This window comes from Mustela erminea, chromosome 14, assembly GCF_009829155.1.
Source record: "Mustela erminea isolate mMusErm1 chromosome 14, mMusErm1.Pri, whole genome shotgun sequence".
Taxonomy (NCBI): domain Eukaryota; kingdom Metazoa; phylum Chordata; class Mammalia; order Carnivora; family Mustelidae; genus Mustela; species Mustela erminea.
Window position 1 is genome coordinate 82,594,440 of NC_045627.1, and position 26,341 is coordinate 82,620,780.

General features: G+C 39.9%; 1 protein-coding gene across 9 annotated transcripts in view; it reads right to left on the reverse strand.

Annotated features, from left to right (window-relative positions):
* ATE1 (arginyltransferase 1) overlaps positions 1-26,341 on the reverse strand; it is a 166,255-nt gene that overhangs the window by 51,755 nt on the left and 88,159 nt on the right. Inside the window, exon 11 of one of the 9 annotated variants that reach the window (XM_032311909.1) lies at positions 21,523-22,402. The exons of 7 other annotated variants lie outside the window; for them this stretch is intronic. In XM_032311909.1, the coding sequence (XP_032167800.1) occupies positions 22,358-22,402 (45 nt within the window). In that variant the 3' untranslated portion in view covers positions 21,523-22,357. Of the gene's footprint in view, positions 1-21,522; positions 22,403-23,877; positions 25,424-26,341 lie in introns of those variants that run through there. One more of the 9 variants, XM_032311910.1, reaches the window with a different exon arrangement.

The window sequence follows — 26,341 nt, forward strand, 5'->3', positions numbered from 1 at the left end:
TAATTTAGAATGACATATTCAAAGTAACTTTCAAGTTCATGAATGGACCCCACTGTAACTTGGTATTATCTGGAGAAATATTATGAAAACGACAATTTCAAAATTACATTCTGGGTTTCTTTCATGTTATTACATCATCTTAGATTCCTACAAAAGCATTTCTTACAACTGAATACACAACCGATCAAAAATAAAAGCTTATTACTAGCCACCCCTTTCTAAATAAATGCACAGTATTAAAAGGTCTATTCTTTGATTATATCAAATCCAGGAGTACGCAATTTTACTAAAGGGCTCCAACATCATTTAAAGGCCTTTTTTTTTTTTTTTTTTGGACTTTAAAAGACGACATATATGAACTCATATGCATTCAGGACTACAAATGTTTACAAATCTGACATATAAGAATTCTCTTTGAGTACTGCATTCTGCATTTGTCGTTGTATGAGTTTAAACAACATGCAAGTAAGAAGTTATTTCTTTAATTAACGTTAAAGGATTTAAGACTTACTTTTCTCAGGAAAAAAAAAAAACAGAAAAGTAAAGAAATGCTTTCATATGATATTCACCCAAGTTAGCATTCTTGGCTTTTAATTGGAAACATCTGGGGATGGGCTTGGCAGATTGCAATAAAATTGAAGTTACCAATTCACACCCTGCCATTTTGAGGGTATTTTGTTTTTACAGTTTTCAAATTAAAACCAAACGGACTTTCCTTTGAACTCTGGTCCTGAAGCAAAGATCTCTGTGAGATTTCACTCTCAAGAATACTTTATAAATATTTTGAAAAATATGACGGATTTCGCGTGTATTTGAGGAGAGGATAAACCAGCAGAGTTTATTTTTAAAGTTCAAGTTAAATTAAAATGTAAGAACACTAAAAAGGCAGTATTATTTAAATACACACATGCAAACACACACACAGACTAAGTTCAGACCAGCAGCACTGAACCAAGATTCACCAGACATTTAAATCTTCTTATCAGGCAAAGTTGATATCAGTATCCTACTTTTCTATGATAAATCTACTGATTTTACTACAACCAATTGCTTAAAGAGAAGTTCTAATGCTACATAAACAAAAATAGTTCGAAATAATCCATTAGAGTGGGCTGTACCTCCAGAGAAAGCAAGAAAGAACAAGGTCTTATTAAATCCAGTCTTTTCCCTGAAAGACAACACCAACGCAATCCCGTCCACAAAGTACTACAGCAGACCCCTTGCTCCCTGATTTCATTACATAAACAGAGATTGACTTTATCAGTCCCCAAGAGAGTGCTTGAGAGGTAACTCTAGCTGCTCTGTTTTCAGAAACTGTGTTTGGATTGTGCCACACTCAGTTGGCGAGGTGAGCAGAGACCAGGGAAGACAAAGGGCCTAAACATCTGAATCCATTTGTGTTCCCCAAATTCTGAAAGCCAACAGATGTACTCCATGTGCTGCTAGGCTAAGCTTTGAAAATTTAAAAATACATATTTTTTTCCACTGACAAACAGAAAGTGATGGTATTCTGTGTTTCTTTAATTAAAATCCAAGGGTTCCAAGGGTTTGCAAAGGCTCTGGGACTTACTTTAAAGCTTCCTTAAGTCTGGGCTATTTATTTTACTATTAGCAAATAATAGAGAATAAAGATTCTAATTCAGTTTTAATCACAATCTTTGCTTTTATTTTGGAAACCCTGGGTTAATCTTTTTTCTTCTAGAAAATACAAAGAAAGCTTGTGAAGAAAAGATTCAGGGAGTCAACTTACAGCCCAAATTTAATTTCAAACTGAAGGGTCATAAGTTGAAAAGGATGAAGAAAAAAAGAGAATGAAAGACGAAGACAAAGAAAATAAGACAAAAATGAAAAAGTAAAACCCAAAGCTGCTTTAATTTCTGTTAAAGATTAGATATTCATATCAGTATTTATGTGTGTGTGTGTGTATATATTAAATCTGGCCTTCCCCATACTAGGAAGAAGTATCAGGTTAGGTGTTTGCTTTGTTAGGCTTAAGGCTCTTGTGGGAGAAGCGGTAGGACCGTCACTGGCTCTGCTCCTGCCCAAGACGGAGCCATCCTCACCTGGGGGCAATGGGGGACTCCAACGTCTGCGCTGACTCCAACCATCCTCCTAGTGCCAACAGAGTAAGAACCGACTGTGTCAATGCTCCACTTAAAACCCTTACTGGCTCTCCAATATCTATAGTAAAGCAGGATAATCTCTTCTTAAAGTAAAACAAAACAAAACAGACCTTTATAAGATACTCCTGTGAGTTTAGTTAGAGCTGATGAGAAATTACATAAGATCAAAAGCAGTACAAATTCATAAATGCTTCTAAATGACTTTGGGTTTTACTAAAGACAACAGAAGCTATGTGTTTGCACACTCATCATACTGTATTCATATGTTTATTAGTCTGTGTGTACTATGCGTATAGACTCAGTCTGCTTGCTCCCTGGTGTGGACAGATCACGCACCCTGAGTGCAGGGCCCAAGGCCTACTGTCAGCCTCCTCTCTACCCCAAGCGCACTCACATCTAGGCACCAGGCTGAGGACTCCCTTGGTCTAATGCCTCTTGTGGCCCTAAATGCTATCTCTTTGTCTCCCAAGGTCTCCTCAGATTCTGTTTCCCTCATCACCAGCTGCTCTCATCCTCAGGCAGAATCATCCCCTGCACTTTCTTTCCCATAAGTCAGTGGGTAATTATTAAATGCCTACTGTCTACAAGGCTCTATGCTAAGGTCCTGGGAACACCATGGTGACAATAACTTGTCAGTTTCAGTTCTAGAAAGTTCCAGTCTAGAAAGGGAGGTGGCTTTAAGAAAATAATCATACAGAATTTATATATCATTACAAAATGTGGCAAATACAATGAAGGAAGAAAATCAGACAGTACAAAGGCAGGCCTAATTTCTTTTTTTTAACATTTTTTTAAAAGACTTTATTTGACAGAGAGAGAGAGATCACAAGTAGGCAGAGCAGAAAGCAGAAAGAGAGAGGGAAGCAGGCTCCCTGCGGAGCAGAGAACCCAATGCGGGGCTCTATCCCAGGACCCTGAGATCATGACTTAAGCCGAAGGCAGAGGCTTAACCCACTGAGCCACCCAGGGGCCATGGGAGGCCCAATTTAGATTGGGAGATTCAGGGTTGGTATCTTTAGTGGATATCTGGGTTTCTACAGAAGTCTTTCTAGAAGTTAATACATTATCTATTAGAGCTGTCTGTTGACATGCTGTTTGTCTCTTACTACTGCAATCCCCCATACCTCCTTCCCCAATCTCAACTTGGGAATTTCCAGACAGCTGGGAGTACATTTCTTTGCATTCCTTGTGCCTAGACAGAATTCTTAATATGAACAGAGTTTTCAATAAATACTCAATGAATTTTTATTCAATTAAATTGAATGTGTCAAATTCTATTTCTTAAAAATAGATGATTTTATTTTTTTTTTAAGATATTATTTATTTGAGAGAGAGAGGGAGGACACAAGCAGGTGGAGGGGCAGAGGGAGAAAGAAAGGGAGAAGCAGACTCTCTGATGAGCAGGGAGACTGACTCCGGGCTTGATCCCAGGACCCAGGGATCATGACCTGAGCTGAAGTCAGACATAAGCGACTGAGCCACCCAGGCGACCCAATCAGATAATTTTAAAACTAGAAGGGCTGTAGACCTCCCTAGTTAGTATCTAGATTCATTTTAATATTTAAAAAGGGAAGGGGGACAGAAAAACTAAGTGACTTAAGGCCAATTACTGGTAAAGCCAAGATGAGCAGCTCAATCTCAGTATTTTCTGTTAAAATTTCCAAGCTAAAAGCAGACCTAAGTTTGAACACCTAAAGTGTGTCAGCAACATCCTATGTTACCATTTATGAAAATGTGCCCAATCAGAATTATAGCATCTGAACCCATTAAAAATATATAATTGGCTTTACTTTTCAACATTAAGTTGATACGCTGAGTAAAACAGACGCTAGAAGCCGTTCATAACAAACACACAGCTTTAATAAAGTCAGTAAACTCTATCTGATCGATCATGTCTCTGACTGAAGCTATTATTTTTTTCCAGTAAACATTTTTCAATGCCTGAAAACCTTAATCGTAAAAGTCTGCTTAATTACACCCCTGAGGGAAATAAGAAGTTAGCTATAACCTCATATTTATCCCAAGGGTGTGATCTTTGGTAATCATTCCTTTTTTTCTGCCTGATGGAAAATACATCACAAATGACTTAAATGCTCCTAGTTTAAGGATAACCTTTCCCCTCTCAACTGTAGCAGTAGGAGTCCTGGTAGAATTTACATCCTATCCCCTTGGAAGTCATCAGTATTCTGTGGCTCTCCAAGGCAGGACTTGGTGGAAGGTTCATATCACGGCTATGTGAAGTGCCCACACTTCAGCTAGCTCAAAACATAGCTGGTTGGTATGTCTTCCTTTTCTAAATGGTCAGCTCTGTAATTATGGTGAACACAGCCACTTTTAACTTAACCAGTTTTTCACAGGGTGAGCAAATGAAGTCTAGTCACAGAATTTTAGATAAATTACTGTGAATAATTTCTTCTGTTACGAACACCAAATAATCTCTGGCCACGACCTGAGAACCCTAAGTTCTTCAATTCTTCTCTAAGACTTTCAGCCTAAAATATCATTTTGGTCCAAGCTAACCATATTGTTAGAATAAAATTTAGAACGACAGAGCTCTCTGGGAGCATAGTAATCATCGATGCTCCTGTGAATGTTATACTTTTATCCATTTTTTAGCCCATTACAAAACCATATATGCACCAAACACAAAAAATCTTGATGATGTGATAAGAATTTTTCACATTTTTAACGTATCTTCTGAAGTGTTATTTAGAACTCAATTTTAAAATATATGCATATAAAGTGAAAAGTGTTCAATAGTTAAACCATTAAAATTCTTCTTCAATGACATCTCTCACTTTATACAAAAAATATATTATCTTAAAATTTTAAGGAGCTAATCATCACCTTTCTATCAGTAACAGTTTGGTGAAATCAAAACAGCATAATTATCTTGTCAGTTTACCATGTCAGAACTCTCTGGAAATAGTATAAATAAAATTAAACCTGAAATCTACAACTTCCAGATGTGGGAAAGTATAGTTTTGACAAGTTACTATTAGGCAGAGCCTGAAATTATGCTATCTGTATGGTTTTGAGCCTACAAGTGTGGGGCACTGAGGACGTTTGGACGCTATGAATCTACAGACGGGCCGTCAGCTTCTGGTGATGCGGTATCTGGATAATACAACGTGGGACACAGCACAGACTCTAGCAATGATTCTTCTGTATCTTTACGAGCTCCAGGTCTAAGGATATTTAATGTGTTTCAATAAACTGCAGTTATCCTTTCTGTGGCTCAAACTGTCCATATTTTGGCTAGAGGGAGTCAATTTCAGTTGGCCCCTGAGAGCTTCTGATATAATCTTCGTGGTTAACAATGACACATGCTAACTTCATTTCATCCTCACACAGACTGTTCATTAAAGGAGTTTTTATGATCTTCACACTTCATTTTGTGTTTTTGAGCTACAGATTTGAAAAGCTATCCCTGAATAAATTAAGCTTTCATCCAATTATTTAACTTTAGTCTTGGGGTACAGTACAGTCTCTAAGCCTCTGAGCCTCCTTCCCGTAGTAACAGTATGAAGCATTTACAAGATGACTGCAAAGAACCACACAAGATGGAATTAAATGTAAGTTTTCCAAAGCAATTTTAATAAAATATCCTTAACTGAAATTCATAGTAAAGTTTTCTAAAAGCTAAAATAAATGCACTGGAAACAAAAGGGAAACTAATTATATTTTCAGACCAAATGTGATTAAAAGAACTAAACAAACAAATGTTTAATTTTTTCTTTCTATAATGAGAAGTCACTAATTTTTTGTAAAGATTGTATCTACATATATAATTAATGTTCCTATTACTGAAAATCGTAATAATAACCTAATACTATGTGCTGGGCACTACACCAACTGCCCTACACGTACTACCTCATTAATCCTCAAAACCAACCCATAAGGAATAGCAATTAGTATTCCCATTTTACAGAGAGAGATACTGAGGCTTAGTCTGTACTTATAACAAGGCATGAAACCGAGATGTCTGTGGAGACTTGATTTTAACTCTGCTTTCTCCTGATGAAATGGTAATTAATGTTTAAATTCTATAAGGAAATATATTCCTAGTTCAACTTTCAACAGTATTTCATTAAGAAAATGCATAAATAAATTTTGAATGTTTGTAAAAAACTGGAATTTTGGAATATGTTTTTTAAAATCCTACTGTTCATAAGAAATTGCAAAAAAGAAAAAGATTCTATCCCTGGGTAAAAGGTTGGGAGAAAAGGATATTCACAGTCTCTATGACCCCACAGATCACTCACAAACTGCAAAGGGGAAAATGCGGCTCTAGGACTTGTGATGACTGACACAGCATCACCTTGGTAGTAGCCTGACTATAAAGTTTTATCTGAAGAAAATTATGAAGAAATAATCACAAATTCAAATTATGATACACTGAACTCTTCCAAAATGCCAATGGCGTGAAAGGGGGAAAAAAAGCAGTTATAGTCCTAGATTAAATGACTCTTTAAAAATTCCATAAAACTAAATGAAATCTAAAACCTTTGATAAGATTGAGGCAGAAAAATAAAGGGTATGATTGGAGCAACTGGGAAATCTGAATATTAATTCCACATTTGAATATGAATATATTCATATTTGAATGTATTATTGCAAGATTATTAAATTTCTTGAGCATGATCACAGTATATAGTTAAGTACAAGAGTATCCTTGTTCTTAGGCAGACCCATGCTGAAATGCTGAGGATAAAGTATCGTGATTTTTGAAACTAACTTTAAAATCACTTAGCAGAAAAAATACGAAGTTATGTATGTATACATATAATGAGATTAATATGGGAAGATGTTGATAACTGGTTGTTCTAAGTAAAAGCGTATTCTTTCAACTTTTTGGTAGGTCGGAAATTTTCAAAATTTGGCAAAGGGGAATCAGATTCAATAAATACATACTTCTCTCCACCAAACATCTATGCACACTCTCACAGTGTTCTGTCTCTTTCTTCTAGAACATGCCACATTTGATCTGGCAGGATAATTTTATAAGTGTTTGTTTTGTCGAAAACCCCCTTGCAGACAGGAGCTACCTCATCAGGACCAGTAGAGTGACTCACTCACTGAAGCCTCTCCATATGCCTCATTCAAAGAGGGTCTAGGGAATGCGGGCAGAATTAAATCTTTGTTTCTTCTGATATACTACCATGTGGGTGGCAATAAGAGGTTTTAAACAATACTGAAAAGGACTCACAACAGAAGTATTTCATGGCTGATAAACTATACTAAATAATCCCTTAAACTTAAAATCATTTAAAAACTATTAAATATCTGAAAAGCTAAATTTAAAAAAAAAGCGTAACCAAAGAATCAAAGAATGACCATTACAGAAGTTTAGTCTAAAAACCACTATGGAATAACTCATGGCATTACCTCATAGAGTGTAAGTTTACATTTATGGAGGTAAGAATCCATTTTAAAATTTATATCCCAAGTTGGTAATATGTATTCTAGAGACAGCAGGGTCATTTTATCATTGAATTTCACATTCCAAATGGTCCTAATAACTGGGTTTTGTCATTGCAGGAGAATGGCCATTATGTGCTAGATGATGAAGATGACAGTGATGTTAATTCAGATGCGTATGCACTGGATCAGCAGGACCATAAAACAGAAGCAGGTGACTGCATACTGTAAAGCAGGGTCAGCAAACCATGGCCATGGGCCGAAACGGGCTTGCTGCTCGTGTACCTTCTTAGGCCCACAATCTAAGAATGGTTTTTTACATTTTTAATGGTTGAAAATAAATCAAAAGAAAAATAATACTTTATGACAGATGAAAATTATATGACATCTGACTTTCAATGTCCTTAAATACTGTTTTACTAGAGCATAGCCAGCCATGCCTGTTTGTTTGTGTTTTCTATTGCTGCTTTTGCTACAAAGGCAGACCATATGTTCTGTAAACCTAAAATATTTACTATCTGGCCCTTTATAGAATAAATACCAGAGAAAGAAATTTCAATATCCAGTAGACAACGAGGACCCATGGGTATATTTATCTTGTGATGATAATGGTGTGCTACACGTTTGTGAACTTTTTTTTTTTTTTAAGATTTTATTTATTTGACAGATAAAGATCACAAGTAGGCAGAGAGGCAGGCGGGGGTGGGGGTGGGGAGCAGGCTCCCTGATGAGCAGAGAGCCCGACGCAGGGCTCGATCCCAGGACCCTGAGATCGTGACCTGAGCCGAAGGCAGAGGCTTTAACCTACTGAGCCACCCAGGGGCCCCACTGTGGACTTTTCTACGTGTATAGTATGCCTCAATAAAAAGGTATCTTAAAAAAAAAAAAAAAAAACTACCCTAATATAATGAATGGTATGAGTGTATGAAAGAGGTAACATTCCCACGTTTCCAAAATTAAAGATATAAAATAGTGACTTTCAAAAAGTGCTGTCAGAACCAAGGTTTGACCTGTGACAAAGAGTACAGATTATGGATGGCCAGATAACAGCAACTACAGAGATTAACCAGAGCAAGTCGGTTAAAGACTTTCCAGAAACTAAAAGCAGCCCAGGCAAACAGACAGTAAGAGCAGGACCCGACTCACGTAACAGACACACAGGCGTAGTTTGGGGTTTAACAGTAAGACTCCGGGATCTAGGAGGTCTGGAAGAGTGAGGAGAATTAACATGGTTTTGATCTAACATTTAAATGGCAACTATGGAAGTATCTGAGCACGAAGCCATATACAACTACTCTCCAATCTTACTCAGACGCCAAGACTGAAGGCTTGTGATCTCTATAGTAATGCTTACTGGTTAGACCTATTTAATTACACTTAGCTTGAGTATCTTCAACTATAAATATCATAGAATAATTTATAGCAAAAGCCACCTTATCCCAAGTAAACCAGAACCAGTGGTGAATTAACTGAAAATGCCCTTACAGTGTGTGTGAGAAAATGCATACAAACATGTGTACCCTTAACGTTTTACTGTTTATATCACTCATTCTTTGATTTAGGACCAATCCCTTTCTTTGGGGATGTATCATTTTGACTTTCAGTTACTGGTTCTTTAAAATACAGTCAGAACTGGGGTGACTGGATCAGCTGGTTGAGCACCTGACTCTTAATTCTGTCTCAGGTCATGATCTCAGGGTCATGAGATCGAGCCCTGTCTTAGGCTCAGCCTGGTGTCTGCTTGTCCCTCTCTGCTTGTGCACGCTCTCTAAAATAAATAAAATCTTCAAAAAAAATACAGCGAGAACTTAAGATACTTATGGAAGTGCAGAATCTTTCCAGATTTTTATGGATTTTTTTTTTATCTCAACCTCTTTTAGTTATCTCATTTACAACTAATTTGGCAGTGATTTATGATTCATCTTTGAGTCTACCTGAAGCATTTAAATTAAGTTTGATGCAAATACTACTTTAAAACATCATTCGTCAGTTTACTAATATGTAATTAAATTTTATCATTTCAATACCAAGTAAAATTGGCATTATGGATAAAAATAGACATGCATGTGTACTAAAGTGTAGTCTTCGCCGTGAACATGAGACTGCCATGGGCTTCCCACTGGTAAGTTTTATGGAGGGAATGGACGGCATCAACAGATAAAATGAACACATAAATAACAGATTCAAGGCACTGGGCAGGGAGAAGCAAGCCAGAGCCGGGGCTCTGACACCAGGGCACAATGCTGACCTACGCACACAGTTACAGTGTTCTTAGGTTCCGTGGGCTGAGAGTGACACAGCTGAAAAGGGGCATCTGCAGAAGATTGGTGACCCTACTCAGGGCTGTAAGGGAAAACTGGAGTAGTCAGGACAGAGCCACTGTTGCCCTGAGAGGGAATAAAGCTAAAGAAGGGAGAAAATAGGGACGCCCGGTGGCTCAGTTGGTTAAGCAGCTGCCTTCGGCTCAGGTCATGATCCCAGCGTCCTGGGATCGAGTCCCACATCAGGCTCCTTGCTCGGCAGGGAGCCTGCTTCTCCCTCTGCCTCTGCCTGCCATTCTGTCTGCCTGTGCTCGCTCTCTCTCCCTCTCTCTGACAAATAAATAAAATCTTAAAAAAAAAAAAAAAAAGTTAAAAAAAAAAAAAGAAGGGAGAAAATAGAACAAAAATGGCAAAAGACAATGACCTTAGTTTCATATTGTTTGATGTATTCCTCATTTGTTCTGGCAGACTGCCCACTTCAGAGAAATAAATTTTAAAAAATAGCTTTTATTTTATTACAAAGAGGGCTGACATCCCTGAGCTATTCCATTTTTCTTTTATCCTCCTGAGGCCTTGCAAACTAAGGATGGGAAGTACTGAAGGAACGATCAAGTCACCTGTAGCACTTCAACTTGAAATCAAATTAGCCACAAGAGATCCTAAAAGGTAGTACAAAACACACCAGCACCTAAAGAGATCCACGGAACGGTGGGAATGGGGGGATTAACTTAACATTTTATCAACTTATAAAAAGAACTAAAGGCAATCAAGTCAAGTGAATTTTTAATGTAAAAGTTCGAGAGAAACAGAAAAATTGGAATAGAAAATCAGCTGGCTTATAGAAAATCAGCTGGCTTATTTTTCCTGAAACAGAAAGTAATTTTTATTATATTCCTGTGCATGTATATGAGTCTACTTTAAGCAGCTTCTGGTATATGACATTCTTCTACTCTCCATGGAAGAACATTCCCCAAATGAATAGACACACAATATGGACGGGTTCCTTCCATTTAGCATGACTGTACGGAAGAACTAATTCTGTGATAATATCTCAAAAGGAAATATGCAAAAAGATGTTTGCCATGTATTATCTGGAACAAAAAAGTGGAATGAACTTAAATGTACAGTGAGAAGCTCTGTAAGTTATGGCACATTATTATAACATTTACAGTCACTTAAAATCAGGGGTAAACAAAAGATTTAAGGAGAATAGGAAAATACTAGTGGGAAAAAGGTGGAAAAGAAAATTGTATATATCATCTACTAACTGTGAGGGAAAAAGAACCACATGCATATTTACTAAAGCCTAAGGAAATACCGTAAAATGTCAACAGTGATTAGCTCCGGGTGAGAGAACTGCAGGCAATTTTTATTTTTAATTCTCCCTGTATTCCCTTTTCCACAAGAGGAATTATTTCTAAAATTAAAAAAAAAAAAGAAAGAAAGAAAGAGAAGAATAAGAATAGAATGGGGGAACAGCAAATAGAAGGAATCCAGAAATAATCACTTCAAGGAAGGTAGCTCCCTAACTGCACAAGCTACTCCACTCAGTCACCTTTCTAATCCTCACAACCCCAGAAGTCAGAACAAATTCCAACAGGAAGGGGATCTGAGGTGTCTTTTCAGAAATATTTATATATTTCACTCGTGAAAGTTTAGCATGTCTGGACTTCACACAAGTCTACAATATTAAATAAAATGCAAGAGCCCCTCCTCCCCTCAGAGCCGCTAATCCTAGTATCATTTTCCCTTTCAGGTGGGAAGTGGAAGACACAGACACACACACATACACACACACATGCCAGAGGCCACCACTGAAAGTGTCCAAACACACCACCAAAAATAGCCATCAAGTTTGTACGCACAAGTACATAATGACAACTATGTCACCATCCACTCTGTAAGACACACACCTGAGATTTTAAAATAAAAATGAGAAAAAAGTGCATGTCCTAGAGGAGCTGAGATACAGACTTATATGGCCAGTGATGACTCAGAGGGCTTCTGAAACCTACACAAGTCTTCACACTGGAAGTTTGCTATGAGGGAAGCAGTGCAGCACTGCAGAGCCAGGGATGGCTTTAGCCTGTGTCTACCTGCGTGCAAATTCTCCGGCATTAACCAGCTGTCTGCCCTTGTGCTCTGTGCGTCCCAAGCTTCTCATCTATAAAACGGTGAAAATGGTTACACCTGTGTCTGGGACGGCTGTGAGAATTATCTGTGTAATTATACAACTTACTTGTCAAATGCACTTGGCACATAGTCAACAAAGTTATTTTAAAGAACCAGACAATATAGTCAACTTGCTTTCAAGTTAAAAAATAAACAAATACAAGTTAAAAAGATAACATGCGGGACGCCTGGGTGGCTCAGTTGGTTGGGCAGCTGCCTTTGGCTCAGGTCCTGGTCCTGGCGTCCTGGGATCAAGTTCTGAATCAGGCTCCTTGCTCAGCAGGGAGCCTGCTTCTCCCTCTGTCTCTGCCTGCCACTCTGCCTGCCTGTGTGCTCTCTCTCTCTCTCTCTAACAAATAAATAAATAAATAAAAATTAAAAAAAAAAAGATGCATTATTATGTATGTGTAAGCATACAAGCACACACACGCATGCATCTATGTGTAAGGGGCGGGAGCGACGGGAGAGCGGATGGGTAACATATTACCAATAAGTGAACCCGAGAGAAGGGCATACGGGTATTCACTGCATTTTTTTTTAAGGTTTTGTTTATTTATGAGAGAGAGCGCAAGAGAGCGCTAGTGTCTGTGCCTGTGGTGTGCACCAAAGTGAGAGGAGGGGCAGAGAGAGAAAGAATCTTAGGCAAACTCCCTGCTGAGTGTGGAGCCTGACGTGGGGCTCGATCTCATGACCTGACATCATGCCCTGAGCGGAAATCATGAGCCGGACGCTCAGCCGACTAAGCCACCCGGGCGCCTCTCTCTGTATCATTTTTTATTCTTGTACCTTTTCTGAAAGTTAGAAAATATTTCCAAATAAACAGCTAAATAAAAACAAATTCGACTCTTTGACTACTAGTTGTAATAATATGCAACTGAGCCCTCTGGTCTTACTGTCTCCGTTAAAATACTGCCCGAGGGCCCTGGGCCACAGCTGGAAGGGGCAAGGTGTCCAAAGCAGAGCTGAACTAAGAAAACGGCATTCACAGCATGCTAAAAGAAAACTCAAGTAAAACTGCTTGCCAGACTCTCTTCTAAGACTCATCAATTCTACAAAGCTGACCCCAACCAAGAATTTAATAAATCCTTTAGGAGTGAGTTTATTAGATTTAATCTGAATTAAAGCAATAAAAATACTTAGCATCTCCCTAGATCTTTCTTTCTAGGGAGAAAGTTTTTCTATGAAAAACTTTTATCATCCTCAAGTTTTTCCCTTGTGAGCCAAGAGCCATGCAACTACCTGGGCTTATTCTAGAATATGGAACCTAAAATACAGAGAAGGCAGAAATTCCCATTCTATGAGCCTAATTCCAAATTCTTAACTAAAACATGTGCCTACAGTCAATGTGACTCCACGAGCATATCAAAGGCACACAAGCACCCCCAGTATGTTTTCCTCGGTTCGCCCAAAACTAATGGGAAGAAAATGGAAAGGTAAGAAAAAATCAACAAATGGTAACAAAGAAGGGGAAAATGGATCCCCCAAAAGAAGGCCCTTACTTTCCTGACTCCCCCTAGTACTTCTGATTTCCTGGCTCACCAAGGCAGTCTTGTAGCACTTTAAAGCCCTTCCCACCTCAAAATTCAAGGAAATGTAGCTGGTTAGTTTATAAATAAGTTACGCATTTCTAATTTTCATTACTTCAACTTATTATTTTGTTCCCTAAGAATATTATTGTGAAAAATTTTTAATGCACATTGGCTACTGTTTGATTTCCTACACTAATGCGCTTCCTCACATCCTCCCTCTCCAGGCTCAAGCCTTCACCAAAACAGAGTTTGAAAAGCAAGTTTGAAACTATGTGCTTAGCCACACATGCAGTAAGCAGCAACACACCCCGGAAAAATCACTGTTTAAGTCAAACTTGGTAGCTCCAGGTGAGAAAAGCAACCATTACATATCCCAGGAAAGACTATAAACTCATTAGCGCTACATTGGTCTCAGTTTCCAAGAGTCAGGCGGAAGAGTCCAGATGGCCCTGTCTCTCAGGGATCAAGGTCCCATATATTTGGTGACAATGAAGATCTGTTTGTCATCATTTTCTTTTTCAAGATCCTTGGGAAAAAATTCTCAACCTTAGTAATCTGTTTCAGTATTTTAAAACTTCAGATAACAGAATATTCTCTACCATCTGCTCATATTAATTTTTTATAAAGATTTTATTTGTCAGAGAGAGAGAGAGAGAGAGCGAGTGCACTCAAGTAGGGGGAGTAGCAGGCAGAGAGAGCAGCAGATTCCCCGCTGAGCAAGGAGCCTGATGCGGGACTCGATCCCAGAACCCTGGGATCATGACCGAGCAGATGGCAGACGCATCCCTGCTCACATTAATTTTTAAGTCAATTTTTTAAAAAGTAGAATTTATGTCACTAAATACTACACTGAGTCCAGGCACAAAAATGCTTAATAACTATTCATCTGAACTCCCCATCATAATCCTAAGGACAGCATCTTGGAAAAAGGATAAAATGTTTCACTGATGGGAAAGATTAAAAACTACTCCTGAAATGGGTTTTGTCTAATTCTATTTATACAGAATAATTTACCAGCTCTTTCCCTTCTTATTCTCCATCTCAGACTTGGGTGGGCAGGTGCTTTATTCATGTGGACACGCCTAGCAGGTACTGACCACAATCCTGAGCGCCCAAGGAAAGGCACAGCTGTTGGCCTCCCTAGAGCACCCATGGTGCTGGCACACACGTTTATTAGTTTGGCTCTTGGCCCTGAAGAAACAAAGAAACTGACTCAGGTGATCCAGTAAGTGGTGTAGGGGAACACAACACTTTAGGGAGACACATCAGAAACAGAGGGCAGAAATATTACCCATGTGGGGTCAGGCTCCAGAGAACGCCAGGCTGTCCAGGAAGAGGAGGAGATCCAGGCCAGATGACAGCCTCACGGATAACAGGTCATAACTCAAGAACTAGCAAGCAGGTCTAAAAAGAGGTTATCATGTCCCCTCAGCAGCAGGAGGCCCCAATCTGTGTTTTTATCTGCTATTCCTCGACTGAGCTTCTGCTCCCCCTAATCTCACTGCCCTCTCATCTTGATAGCTGTTGATTTACAGACCCCTTTGAAAACCAGATGAAAGAAACCCAAGGACTCTCTCAAGATAAATGTGCACATAGACAAAAGTCTGCCTACAATTCAAACTTTATGGACCTGTGTTTAGGAAGCCTTAAACTCACTCTGAGCTTCGGTCACTGTGTCTCTGGGTGGCACTCTGTAGGGATATCCCTACTAAGCACGGATCCTCCCTACAGTCTCAATCCAAACTTCCTTCTAAAAGAGGATCTCATCGATTTGGTGCCCCACTATTCAAGTGGGCAAAGCTTTAATGCTGAGCCCCACATGACCCTAATCCACTCAAGAATAACGCCCTTTCAGTCAGGCACCCATGCCTAGTCCAATTAATAATGATTATGATCACAGTTTTAACAGTCACTAAGAATGGTGACCTAAACTCAAAGGATGCATTTCTTTTGGTAGAGTCTACAACCAGTGCCCTCAGAAAAGGGCTATGGGCATGGTAGACATCTGAAGGCAATGGACTTCTCTAAGCAAAACAAACATAATAGAAAAAAATGGAGGATAAGTACAAACCCTCACATGGGCCACAGATTAAGTTATATATATATGTATGTATATATACATACATATAGATACATATATATATTTTTTGAAGGGATGCCAAAAAAAGAACAGTAAAGGTAGCATAGGATAGACTATTGGAGTTTTACATTTATATTGCATTTTACAAGAAAGAAGAAAAATGAGTTGGCAGAAAGAATGGATGAAGCATATCCTGGTGGGCAAAGGTGTGTCTGAAGGGCAATGGTGAACAATGGGAAGAAAAGGGAACCCTTGAAGACCAAGCAAAGGAATCTGGATTTAAGAGAGCGGTGAGAAGGTAACCACAGATTTTCTAGCAAAACTGTTTGTGCACAGTATAAATCCTCCTTAAACAGTTCCGTGGTTGCAGCTAGACACAGGACGGAAGGGAGTGAGGCAGTCCACCACCAGCAATGGAAACAGGGCCTCCTCTGCTTCTTAGCGTGGTCATTTTCAACTTAGTGCTCTACAGACGAGACAAACTACTCGAGGTTGCTTCAATTTAGCTAATACACAAACTCAGACAATAAGGCTTCTGAAAGTGTTCCATATGAGAATCTCACAGTTGCCTGCTTTTTACACAGGAAGACCTAAGAACCAAGAGAACATCTACAGCTATAGTAAGAAGGAAAGAAGATTTGTGCCGTGATGGAGACACGGGGGGAGGGGTGGGAATTGGTTTCATTCTAGCACTGACACCTCGGCAGAATATTCAACCATAAACAGTTGCTAAACACATACTACATCAGTGCTTCTCTGAAACAGCTTAGTTGTGAATGTGCTAGGTTGAAGCACATGAACACAGAATGTGCCAAGCCTCTATCCCAGTAAAGCTGACAGTGAGTATAACGTCCCATCTTACAACATATATGCCAACGCTGTGTTGTCTGTACCAAAAAAATGAACGAATTTAGCTGCTAGGGTAAGTTCACTTGGCTATTATTAAGCTGTCAACATTCTTTTTATTTCTAAAAGCAAGGGCGCCTGGGTGGCTCAGTGGGTTAAGCGACTGTCTTTGGCTCTGGTCATGATCCCAGAGTTCCGGGATGGAGTCCGCATCAGGCTCCCTGCTCAGCAGGGAGTCTGCTTCTCCATCTGACCTTCTCCCCTCTTATGCTCTCTCTCTGTCTCTCCATCAATTAAATAAATAAAATCTTTTATAAAAATAAAAATAAAATAAAATAAAAGCAAGGAAAACAGAATGATTTATAAACACTAAAGACATACCCTACCATGCACGTTGGAACTAGAAAAAGAAAGCACCACAGTTTGGAATTATTTAACCTTTTTGTTGTTAATGCTGCTCCTTCCGAGAGATGTCGGATTTGCTACATGTATCTCCTTGTACAGAAACATTAAATTAGCTTTAAGTTGACATGAAGGCCACCCATAAACCCCCTAAAGAAAACTTAAGACAATCCTGGGGTCATCAATGAGTATATGGCTGGCTCAGGGTTAGGAATTAGACACAAGAAACTTCTCTCTGGTCATACAGGATAGTTTGTTTTGAGACCGTTATGGTGAACCCCAAATTAATCTTTCTGGCAATTCCTTTTTGACAGCAGTAGTCAAATTACCCATGGTAACTCAGCAACTGTAAAGCCCTACAGACTTCAATGGTAAGTAAGTAACGTTAAAACAGGGTTTCCAAACCTTGGCACTAGTGACATTTTGGGCCAGAGACTTCTTTGATGCTAGGAGTTCTTGTGTGTAGTGTAGAATGTTTAGCAGCATCATGGCCTCTGCCCACTAGATGCCAGTAGCATGACACCCCTCCCCCACTGTCCCACTAGGACAATCAAAAGGGTCTCTAGATATGGGGCAGGGGTTGGGGCAAAATTGCTCAATAGAGAACCACTGTTTAAGAGCAGGTGGGAACAGGAACTCAGAGTGGGAAGCCCTTCATTGCCCCATTATAGCTAAGGGTAGGTCATGAAACAAATCCATGTTAAAAATAGTGTTTAGACTATAAATTTACACAAGTATCAAGACTAGAAAAGACTATACTATTATTTCAAGGGCTTTACACATAATTAACTTTTTTTCAATTGCTACATTTCTAAATCAATCTTTTTAACAAATAAACCTTTTAATTCAAATATAAACCATGTATATCTTTATACAGGGCTATCATTTCAGAATTACAAATGTTATAAATTATTGGCCATCAATGTTTTTTTAATTTGTAGAAATATGCAACATAAAAGTATCTTCACTATTTATGTGACAATTCAAACATAACTTTCTCAGTACCTTAAACAATCTTTTAATAAAGTTACCTTTAATATTGCTGAAATCATAAAAAGATCTATCCTGTAGAAATACCAAATGATACCACTTAAGGATATGCACTTTCCCTCTAACCAATAATCAAATCAGTCATTATTCTCATATTACCATCCATCTGTTCATCCAAAGATTTACAGAACAACTACTATAAACCAGGGATTGTTGTTAAAATTAAATGAAAAATGAACTCAAACTCTACTTCTTGAGAAGCTTAGAGTCTAAAGAAACAAACAGATGGGAAAACATGTATTTACCATACAGTGCTGTTGGCAAGGTTTCAGAGTGGGAGCAAACAGGAGCTGAATTTTGCAAGGTGAAGAGGAGTAAAGGGAAGATATCACTGTTTTAATATGTTGGCATAGAGAAGGTCTTTTATTTATTTTTTTAAGATTTGCTTATTTATTTGAGAGACAGAGAAAGACACAGAGACAGAGAGTGCCTGAGCCCAATCAAGAGTCGGATGCTCAAGTGACTGAACCACCATGGCACCCCAAGAGGAAAAGGATTAATAAACCGCATGACACACAAAATTTTAACTTCTGTATAATTAAATAAATGTACACACAATAAACAATGATATAAGGTAAATGAGAAAATGGGATGTGACCAACAAATGGTAAACGTCTGATATTACAAGTATTAGTAATACTAATACTAAATACATTGTGTTTTAATCATTCTTGTAACTGAATTTTCACAAAACGTATCATCCTGTTTCAATGAAGAGATGCTCTGCATCTCTGCATCTTTTATTTTTTAAGTTATTTGGAAGAAATGTCCAAGAGCAGGTGACTTGTTTGAATTCCTTCAATACTGAAATTAAGAACAGGCTGGCCAGTATCATTCTTCAGGGAGAAACCTCAAGTTAAATGAGGTATTCTAATTTAATGGAATCAAGGCTAAGTCTCAAAAAGGGAAAGCAGAGACAGTTTGTTACAGTACAAATGTAACAATACAGAGTTCATCTGATTGAGATACTAATTAAACTGGTTATGTGCATGCAGGCAGTGCCCTTAAGAAACTAAAAGTAATGATCCATCTGGGAAAAAATTCAGTCTTGACTCTTAGAACAACCATATACCAAACATTTCCCATCAATTACTTAAGTATGAAAGGTAAAACTACAAAAATCTCAGAAGAAAATAAAATATTCCCATGGACAGAGGATAGGCAAAATTTTCTTGAGCAAGACACAAAGGCCCTAAAGATAAATTGGACTACATTAAAATTAAGAAATTTCTCATCACAGGATACCATTAAGAGAATAAAAAGGCCGGGGCGCCTGGGTGGCTCAGTGGGTTAAAGCCTCTGCTTTCGGCTCAGGTCATGATCCCAGGGTCCTGGGATCGAGCCCCGCATCGGGTTCCCTGCTCCACAGAGGAGCCTGCTTTTCCTTCCTCTCTCTCTGCCTGCCTCTCTGCCTACTTGTGATCTTTGTCTGTCAAATAAATTAAAAAAAAAAAAGAGAATAAAAAGGCCAGCAGCCAAGTGGAGGAAGTAACCTGTAAAACACGTATGCAACAAAGGATTCCTACCCAGACTGCTGGGAGGACTTCTACAAATAAAAGCCAGACAGCCCAACAGATACATGGGCAAAAGACTTTGGACAGACACTTTACAAATGGCCAGCAGACCTATGACAAGGTATTCAACATCAAAACGCAGATTCAAACCACAATGCTCCTCCCACATGACACTATCAGGACGGGAGGCACCTGGGACTCCCACCATGCTGTAGGCAACAGTGTAAATCGGTACATTCGCTTAAGTTATGGGCAGTATGAACTAAAGCCACAATCTGGCAATTCCATACCTAGATCTGTGCCCATCAGAAATACATATGCTCACCCAAAGACATGTAAACAATGCTCACAGATGCACTTACATTAGCCAAAACCTAGAAAGAGTTCATCCCCAGGAGAACGGGAACGGGAAAACAAGCGATGAGAATCAACCGCCTATTGCTCCACACACCACATAAATACGTCTCACGAACAGATTGTTGAATGGAACACGTCAGTCACAAAATAAAATACACTGAGTGATTCTGGTTATGTAATATATAAAAACAGGGAAGAAGAGACTACTGTGGTTATCTTCGGGGTTTGATCATAATCAGTGGGGGCATGAAAGAGGTTTAAGCGGGGCTGGAATATTCTGGCTCTGGATCTTGGTGCTGGTTGCACAGGTGGAGTCAGTGAAAATTTATCAAGCTGTACAATTAAGAACGTGCACTTTTCTGTATGCTCACCATGTTTCAATAAAATTTTTGGTTTTTTTTTTAAACACTGCAGCTAGGTAGCAGAGACAATTCTTGGAAGATAACAAACTGGACCACTGAGGCAGGCCTGACTACATTTCTTCTAAGCCCGGTGTTCCAATTAGAGACCTGTGAAGGAGCCAGATGCCTGCACGCTTCTCACGTCCGTACTGCTTCCCTTCGCTTCCCAGCTTTCCTCTTCAGACAGCTGCCCACCTTCCACAGGCAATGCATGTCAATAAACTCACTGAGAACCTTCTATGTGCCAATTAATGTGCTGGGCACCGAGGACAGCGACAGATCAGCCATGGTTTGCTCAGGGATCTGACAAGCAGGAACCATGTCTGATCATATTCCTCTTGCCTTGGCATCTAGCAGGATGTTTTATACGGAGGAGGCCCTCCGGAAACACGGACTAGTCATGTATACCTACAAACACCCAGGACACAAGCCCAGCTACAGAAAACACACTTAGAAATGCCAAGAGTTCACAGGATCAGAAAGACAGCCTCCAGCTTCACTCGGCACATGGGGTGTGTGGGGTTGGTGGCGGCGACAGTGGGCAAATACAGCGAATGGCTTCACGGAAGAGCTGGAGCGTGGTCTGGAAAGGAAGCCCCAGCCGGCATGCACAGGGCTAAGTGCAAGACCTTTCAGAGGTAGGAGGAAGGGAAGCTCCAGAGCACGGAGGAGAGTAGCGCCCGACAGTGGGGGAATGGGGCTATGTGAAGGAGGAAGCAGACTTGCTTTTCCAGTAAGTCAGGGCACAGGTCGGGGAGTAGTATCTTTCCAAAAGCTCCAAAGATGGCTGCTGTTTTTCAAAGGTTAGGAATCGTGCACTAGGGGGGCGCCTGGGTGGCTCAGTGGGTTGAGCGTCTGTCTGCCTTTGGCTCAGGTCACGATCTCAAGGTCCTGGGATCAAGTCCTGCATCAGGCTCTCCGCTCAGCGGGGAGCCTGCTTCTCCCTCTCCCTCTCTCTGCTGTTCTGCCTGCTTGTGTTCTGTCTGTCAAATAAATAAATGAAATCTTAAAAAAAAAAAAAGGAATCATGCACTATACCAGGCTTTCTATTTCACTGTGGATGCACAAATGAGGAAAAGGAAGGGAAAAGGCACATGATTCAATATGCTTTTATCCCCCATTAACATTTATCTTTAACTAATATGCAAAGTATTACGGAATTATCCAAAATTAAGTTACAGGCAACTCATCATAAATCTAAAAAATAAAGCCTTTTATATAAATTTCAATTCCAAACTCTCCCTTCTGTTATTAAAATGAAAATGTGAGGAATGCCAGGCAGGCTCGGTCAGTCGAGCATGTGACTCTTGGTCTCGGGGTCATAAATCTGAGCCCCACATTGGGTGCAGAGTTGATTTAAATAGATAAATAAAATACTTTTAAAAATGTGAGTTAATTCAAACTCTGGGCAAGTTAAGCACTTTGAGCTTCAATTTTCTCATCTGTAATAAGTTGCTTAAGACACTTGGCTCTTAAGGAATTGCCTTTTGACTCTGATGCAGCAAGTTTCCACACGGGACAATTTTAGAAACAAGAATTTGTGATGAGCATGTGAATTCTTGTTCCTCCCACTGCCTGCAGGAGGCATCAAAAATCCCTTGCTAAAATTATTCTGCGGTCATTTTTCTACTGACTATGTCTAATTCACCACACATTTAACATCCCAAACAACAGACACTGAATCACAAACTCCAGAGTTGTGTCCTCTGCTGTGGGTAAGCGATGAGATCACTTGTATTTCTTTCCAACCAACGGCAGCAAAGTCACTACTACATGGACCCAAATGCATCAGCCGGGGCTGCAGTGCCGTAGTAAAATAACATTTGCTAATTTGTCTGGTCAGGAAACTTTGCAAGCGTGGGAGCTTGGGGGTTTCAACGGCTCATGATTTGGCAGATGGAGCTTTGTAAATAAACCTCAATTTTTTCCTGTAGGTACTTCTGTAACAGTGATGCCAACTGCCTTCTTCTAGGCAAACTCCTGCAGAATTTCAGAGGTGCTGTATGACCACAATTAAGCTGAGGCATTGACTTGAAGAATGATTAATCACAGATGAATTCGCTTTTTGTTTCTTTCCTGACATTTCCGAACCCTTTCTGGTGTTTCAACTATCTGATGTCTGGCCATGTCATGCTACCAAAGCAGACTGCCTGAAATCACTGTTTACCTTGGCCTGCATACAAGTCTGGATAAGGATTTAGTCAAAACACCTCTTTCAGATCACAGAAGAGCCTCACAGCAGCACTCTGCAAGACAGCACGGAGAAGAAATTTTAAAAATTATACCTCTCATCATTTCTATATACTCCAATTTTTTACTTTCAAAGGTAAGCAGTTTTGAATTGTCTGGAAAGGGGTCAAAATAGAGAATATGAACTAAGCTTTACATGTAAATATTAAACATTCTGGAAACACAGGAAAATCCATTTTAAAAATATTCAGAAAATAAGCCAAACAGATTTAAACCAACAACCTGATTTTTAAAAGCATATATAATACTGTGTGCATACATACGTACAAACTATATAACATACAAATGATATAATCCATATATAAAATAAATAAATACAAAGCCACAGCTCAGTTTCCAAGACATACTGGTGGTTAGGCCAAATGAAGAGAAAACCTGTTCAGGTGTTCACCATCTGTAGCGCTACGTGCTCCAGGAAGCGACTCCTCCTGTTGCACAAGGTCAGTCCTATCCACCTTGCCAGGGACTGGCTCAAGTACACACCAGAAGTACAACTCTGACAGGTAAAATGAGTGAACTGGGCTGGGAGGCTTCTTGTTAAGGTTTCCCTTAATCTTAAAAAGAGAAACGGAAAACCTCACACACATCGGGATAACTACTGTCAGACAAACCCAGAAAATAAGAAGTGTTGGCAAGAATTGGAGAAATGAGAATCTGCGTGCAGAGCCACTATGGAAAACAGTGGGGTGGGTCTTCAAAAAATCAAACATAAAATTACCATACTATCCAGCAATTCCACTTCTGGGACTATACATAAAAGGAGTGAAAAAGGAAACTTGAATAAATACTTGTACACCCATGTTCATAGCAGCATTATTCACGATAGCCGAAAGGTGGAAGCAACCCAAGTGTCGGTCAATGGACAAATGCATAAACCAAATGGGAAATACACATAATTTGGAGTATTATTTGCCATAAAAAGCAATGAAATTCGTACACTTGCTACAACATGGATGAACCTTAAGGACATTATGCTAAGCTAAATAAGCCAGTCCCAAGAAGACAGATACTACATGATTCCAGTTATATGATGGGCCTATCAGAGTCAAATTCAGAGTCACCAGTAGAACGGTGGTTGCCAGGGGCTGGCAGAATGGAGCTTGGGGGGCTACTGTTTAATGGACACAGAGTGCCAGTTCTGCAAGATGAAAAGAGTTCTGGAGATAGATGGTGGTGATGGCTGCACAGTCCCGTGGACATACTTCATACCTCTAACTTGTACACTTCAAATGGTTAAGATGATAAATTTTGTTATGTGTATTTTACCACAATTAAAAATATTTGTTAAAAAAAGAAACAGAGCAGCACCTGAGTGGCTCAGTCAGTTAAGCATCTGACTCTTGATACCGGCTCAGGTCTTAAACTCAGGGTCCTGAGTCCAAGCCCCATGGTGGACTTCACACTGGGCATGGAGCCTACTTAAAAGGAAAAAAAAGGGGGGCTAGGGGGACAGAGAGAGAGAGAGAGAGAGAGAGAGAGAGAGTGTGTGTGTGTGTGTGTGTGTGTGTGAAAGACACAGGAGAAGACATTACCCTTTTCTTATTCCAGCTACTGCTAATGGCCTATGATGCCCAGATGGGGGGCAACCACCTTGGAACTATGAGAGAAGCAGACCTAGAAGATGGGCGTCACTGAGCATGGCAGAAAGCTGAACTGTCCCCTCCTGCTTCAGTAGGGCAACACCTCCAGGAAGAAACACCTCTAGGCTGAAAATACAATTTCTCTTCATGTCAGCCAGCTCCTAAGCCCCCAAGCTAGTACTGAGTTATGCTAAAACTGTTACCAAATCCCATTAACATGGCCATGATTATTAAAACAGTTAATGTGAACAATGATAACGTGACATAATGAAGCCCATCTTCTTTCATTAATGACTATTTTCCAGCTCTCACTGATTCTTCTATACCTATCCTGTGCCTTGCGTCTAAGAGGACAGGCACAAACCGAACACATCTCACTAAGGCATGTTTATGTCAACCAACCTTTACACATACAAACACCGCCTAAATCAAAAGAATTCAATAAAAAAGGCATTTTAATGAATATCATGCACAAAAATATAACTGCGGGAAACTAGCAAACCACGGAGAATTTACGGCAGCCGGTGTCATCTACAAAACCACGAAAAATGACCACATGCTGATTTTCACCTCGCAGCGCTCATCATTATCATTAGCAAGACAAGCAAAATCGAAATTCATCATGTTAAGAAATTCTTTGCAGGCTCCAGTCTATTAAATGAAATGCCTTACAAAGATGACTTCCCATAAGCCAGCTGGGCACATCTCTAGGTGTGACTGCATATGGACATTAGGTGACAGTGTCAAAACTCTCTCACACTGAGCCATCAGAAACTTCTCAGATCAGTTCGGCTCACTTCAGGGTCAATTCTGAGTCTGCACGGCTCCTCAGAGAACGACTTCTCTATGGGGACATCTACATCTCTATCTAGTGCTCTCCATCCCATACCGTGTGTTTTCGTCTTCTGTTGCCGAGGAACAAACCACTCCAAATTGCAGCAGATGACAACCACAATCATTTATTATTTTTCATGATCCTGTGAGTTGGCTACGGCTCAGGTACGTGGCTCCTCTGACAGTAACTCCTGGGTTCAATCAGGCAGCCGGACCCAGCCAGCAAGCTCAGCTGGAGTGAAACGTCCAAGATGGTGTCGGGCCTCCCAGGTGGCGTCTGTCCGCAGCCGCAGTCAGTCCTTTTACAGGATGACGGCTGGCTCCGAAGAGGAAGGGGAAGCTGCCAGTCCTCTGAAGGCCTGGGCCTTACGACTCCCAGAGTTCTCTCCGTGGTATCCTGCTAGTGAGTGCAAGCCAGAAGACCAGCCCAGTCAGGGCAGGGAAACCAGAATCTCCTTCTGACGGACAGAGCAGTGAGCACATACAAGGGGAGAGGCGCCAAAGAGGGACCCACACCTTGGAAATCATCTACCACGCCACGGTCCTCCCTACCCATAAAGACAGACCCGTCATTCCTGCACACCCTCAGCAGAACTCATGACTCTGTAAAAAGAGAAGAGGTATAACCAGCTCTTCTGTGTCTCTCAGACCTGCTGTTCAATCCTGCCATTTGCTCTACTTTACATAAGTGTGTGATATGGCGAAGGCTGTAACTTAACGTCTAAATCTACAGAAGAAAATCCAAACGAAACATTACTCTAGTTTCAGGTATAGTTTGTATCGCTGGGTGCCACTCGGCGATTATTACCGACATGCCTCCTCAGCTGTAATCTCCACCAGTGCCCACCAGCAGAGCCCACATCTGCATTGCTCACAGCTGTACTCCCAGGGTCTAGAGGGTACCAGGTATCTAAGACACTGCTGCTTCCCAATTATTAAAAATATTCCTATTTCAAGATATATTCCTTTTTTCCTTAATACCAGCTAGAAATACAGATTCTTCCACGTGTATTTTACAGTGTGGCAAAAATACACCTTTACTAATGCTTTAAACACTTAGTTATGCTGCAAGAAAGAAGACACTCTTTTAATGATTCCTGCAGTTATATGCTAAATTTACCCTCACTGAATCTTGAAAATGAGAGATTTTATGATGGTGTGCAATTCATTTTCTGTGAGTTACCTTTTGTTGGTGTCTAGCTCTGGACCTTCAAATTGCAATGAGAAATATTCATGCTTGAACCAACATCTACCTACAAATTTTGAACAGCACATTTCTGATTAAGAATTCCCATTTTAAAAGCAGTTGTGCTGTTCCTTCATAACTGAGGGCTCTCATTTGCTGAAAGTATAATAAAATATCCTTAGAAGAAATGAAAACAGCTATAAATGGAACAAAATAGTCATTTTATTCTGCCCACAAACATCTGAGCTCAGACTTTTTCTGCCCTCAACGGTCAAGGCCAAAAGCAACAGACACCCTGCGGCGCAGCACAGGAATTATTCTGGAGAGCTTCACCT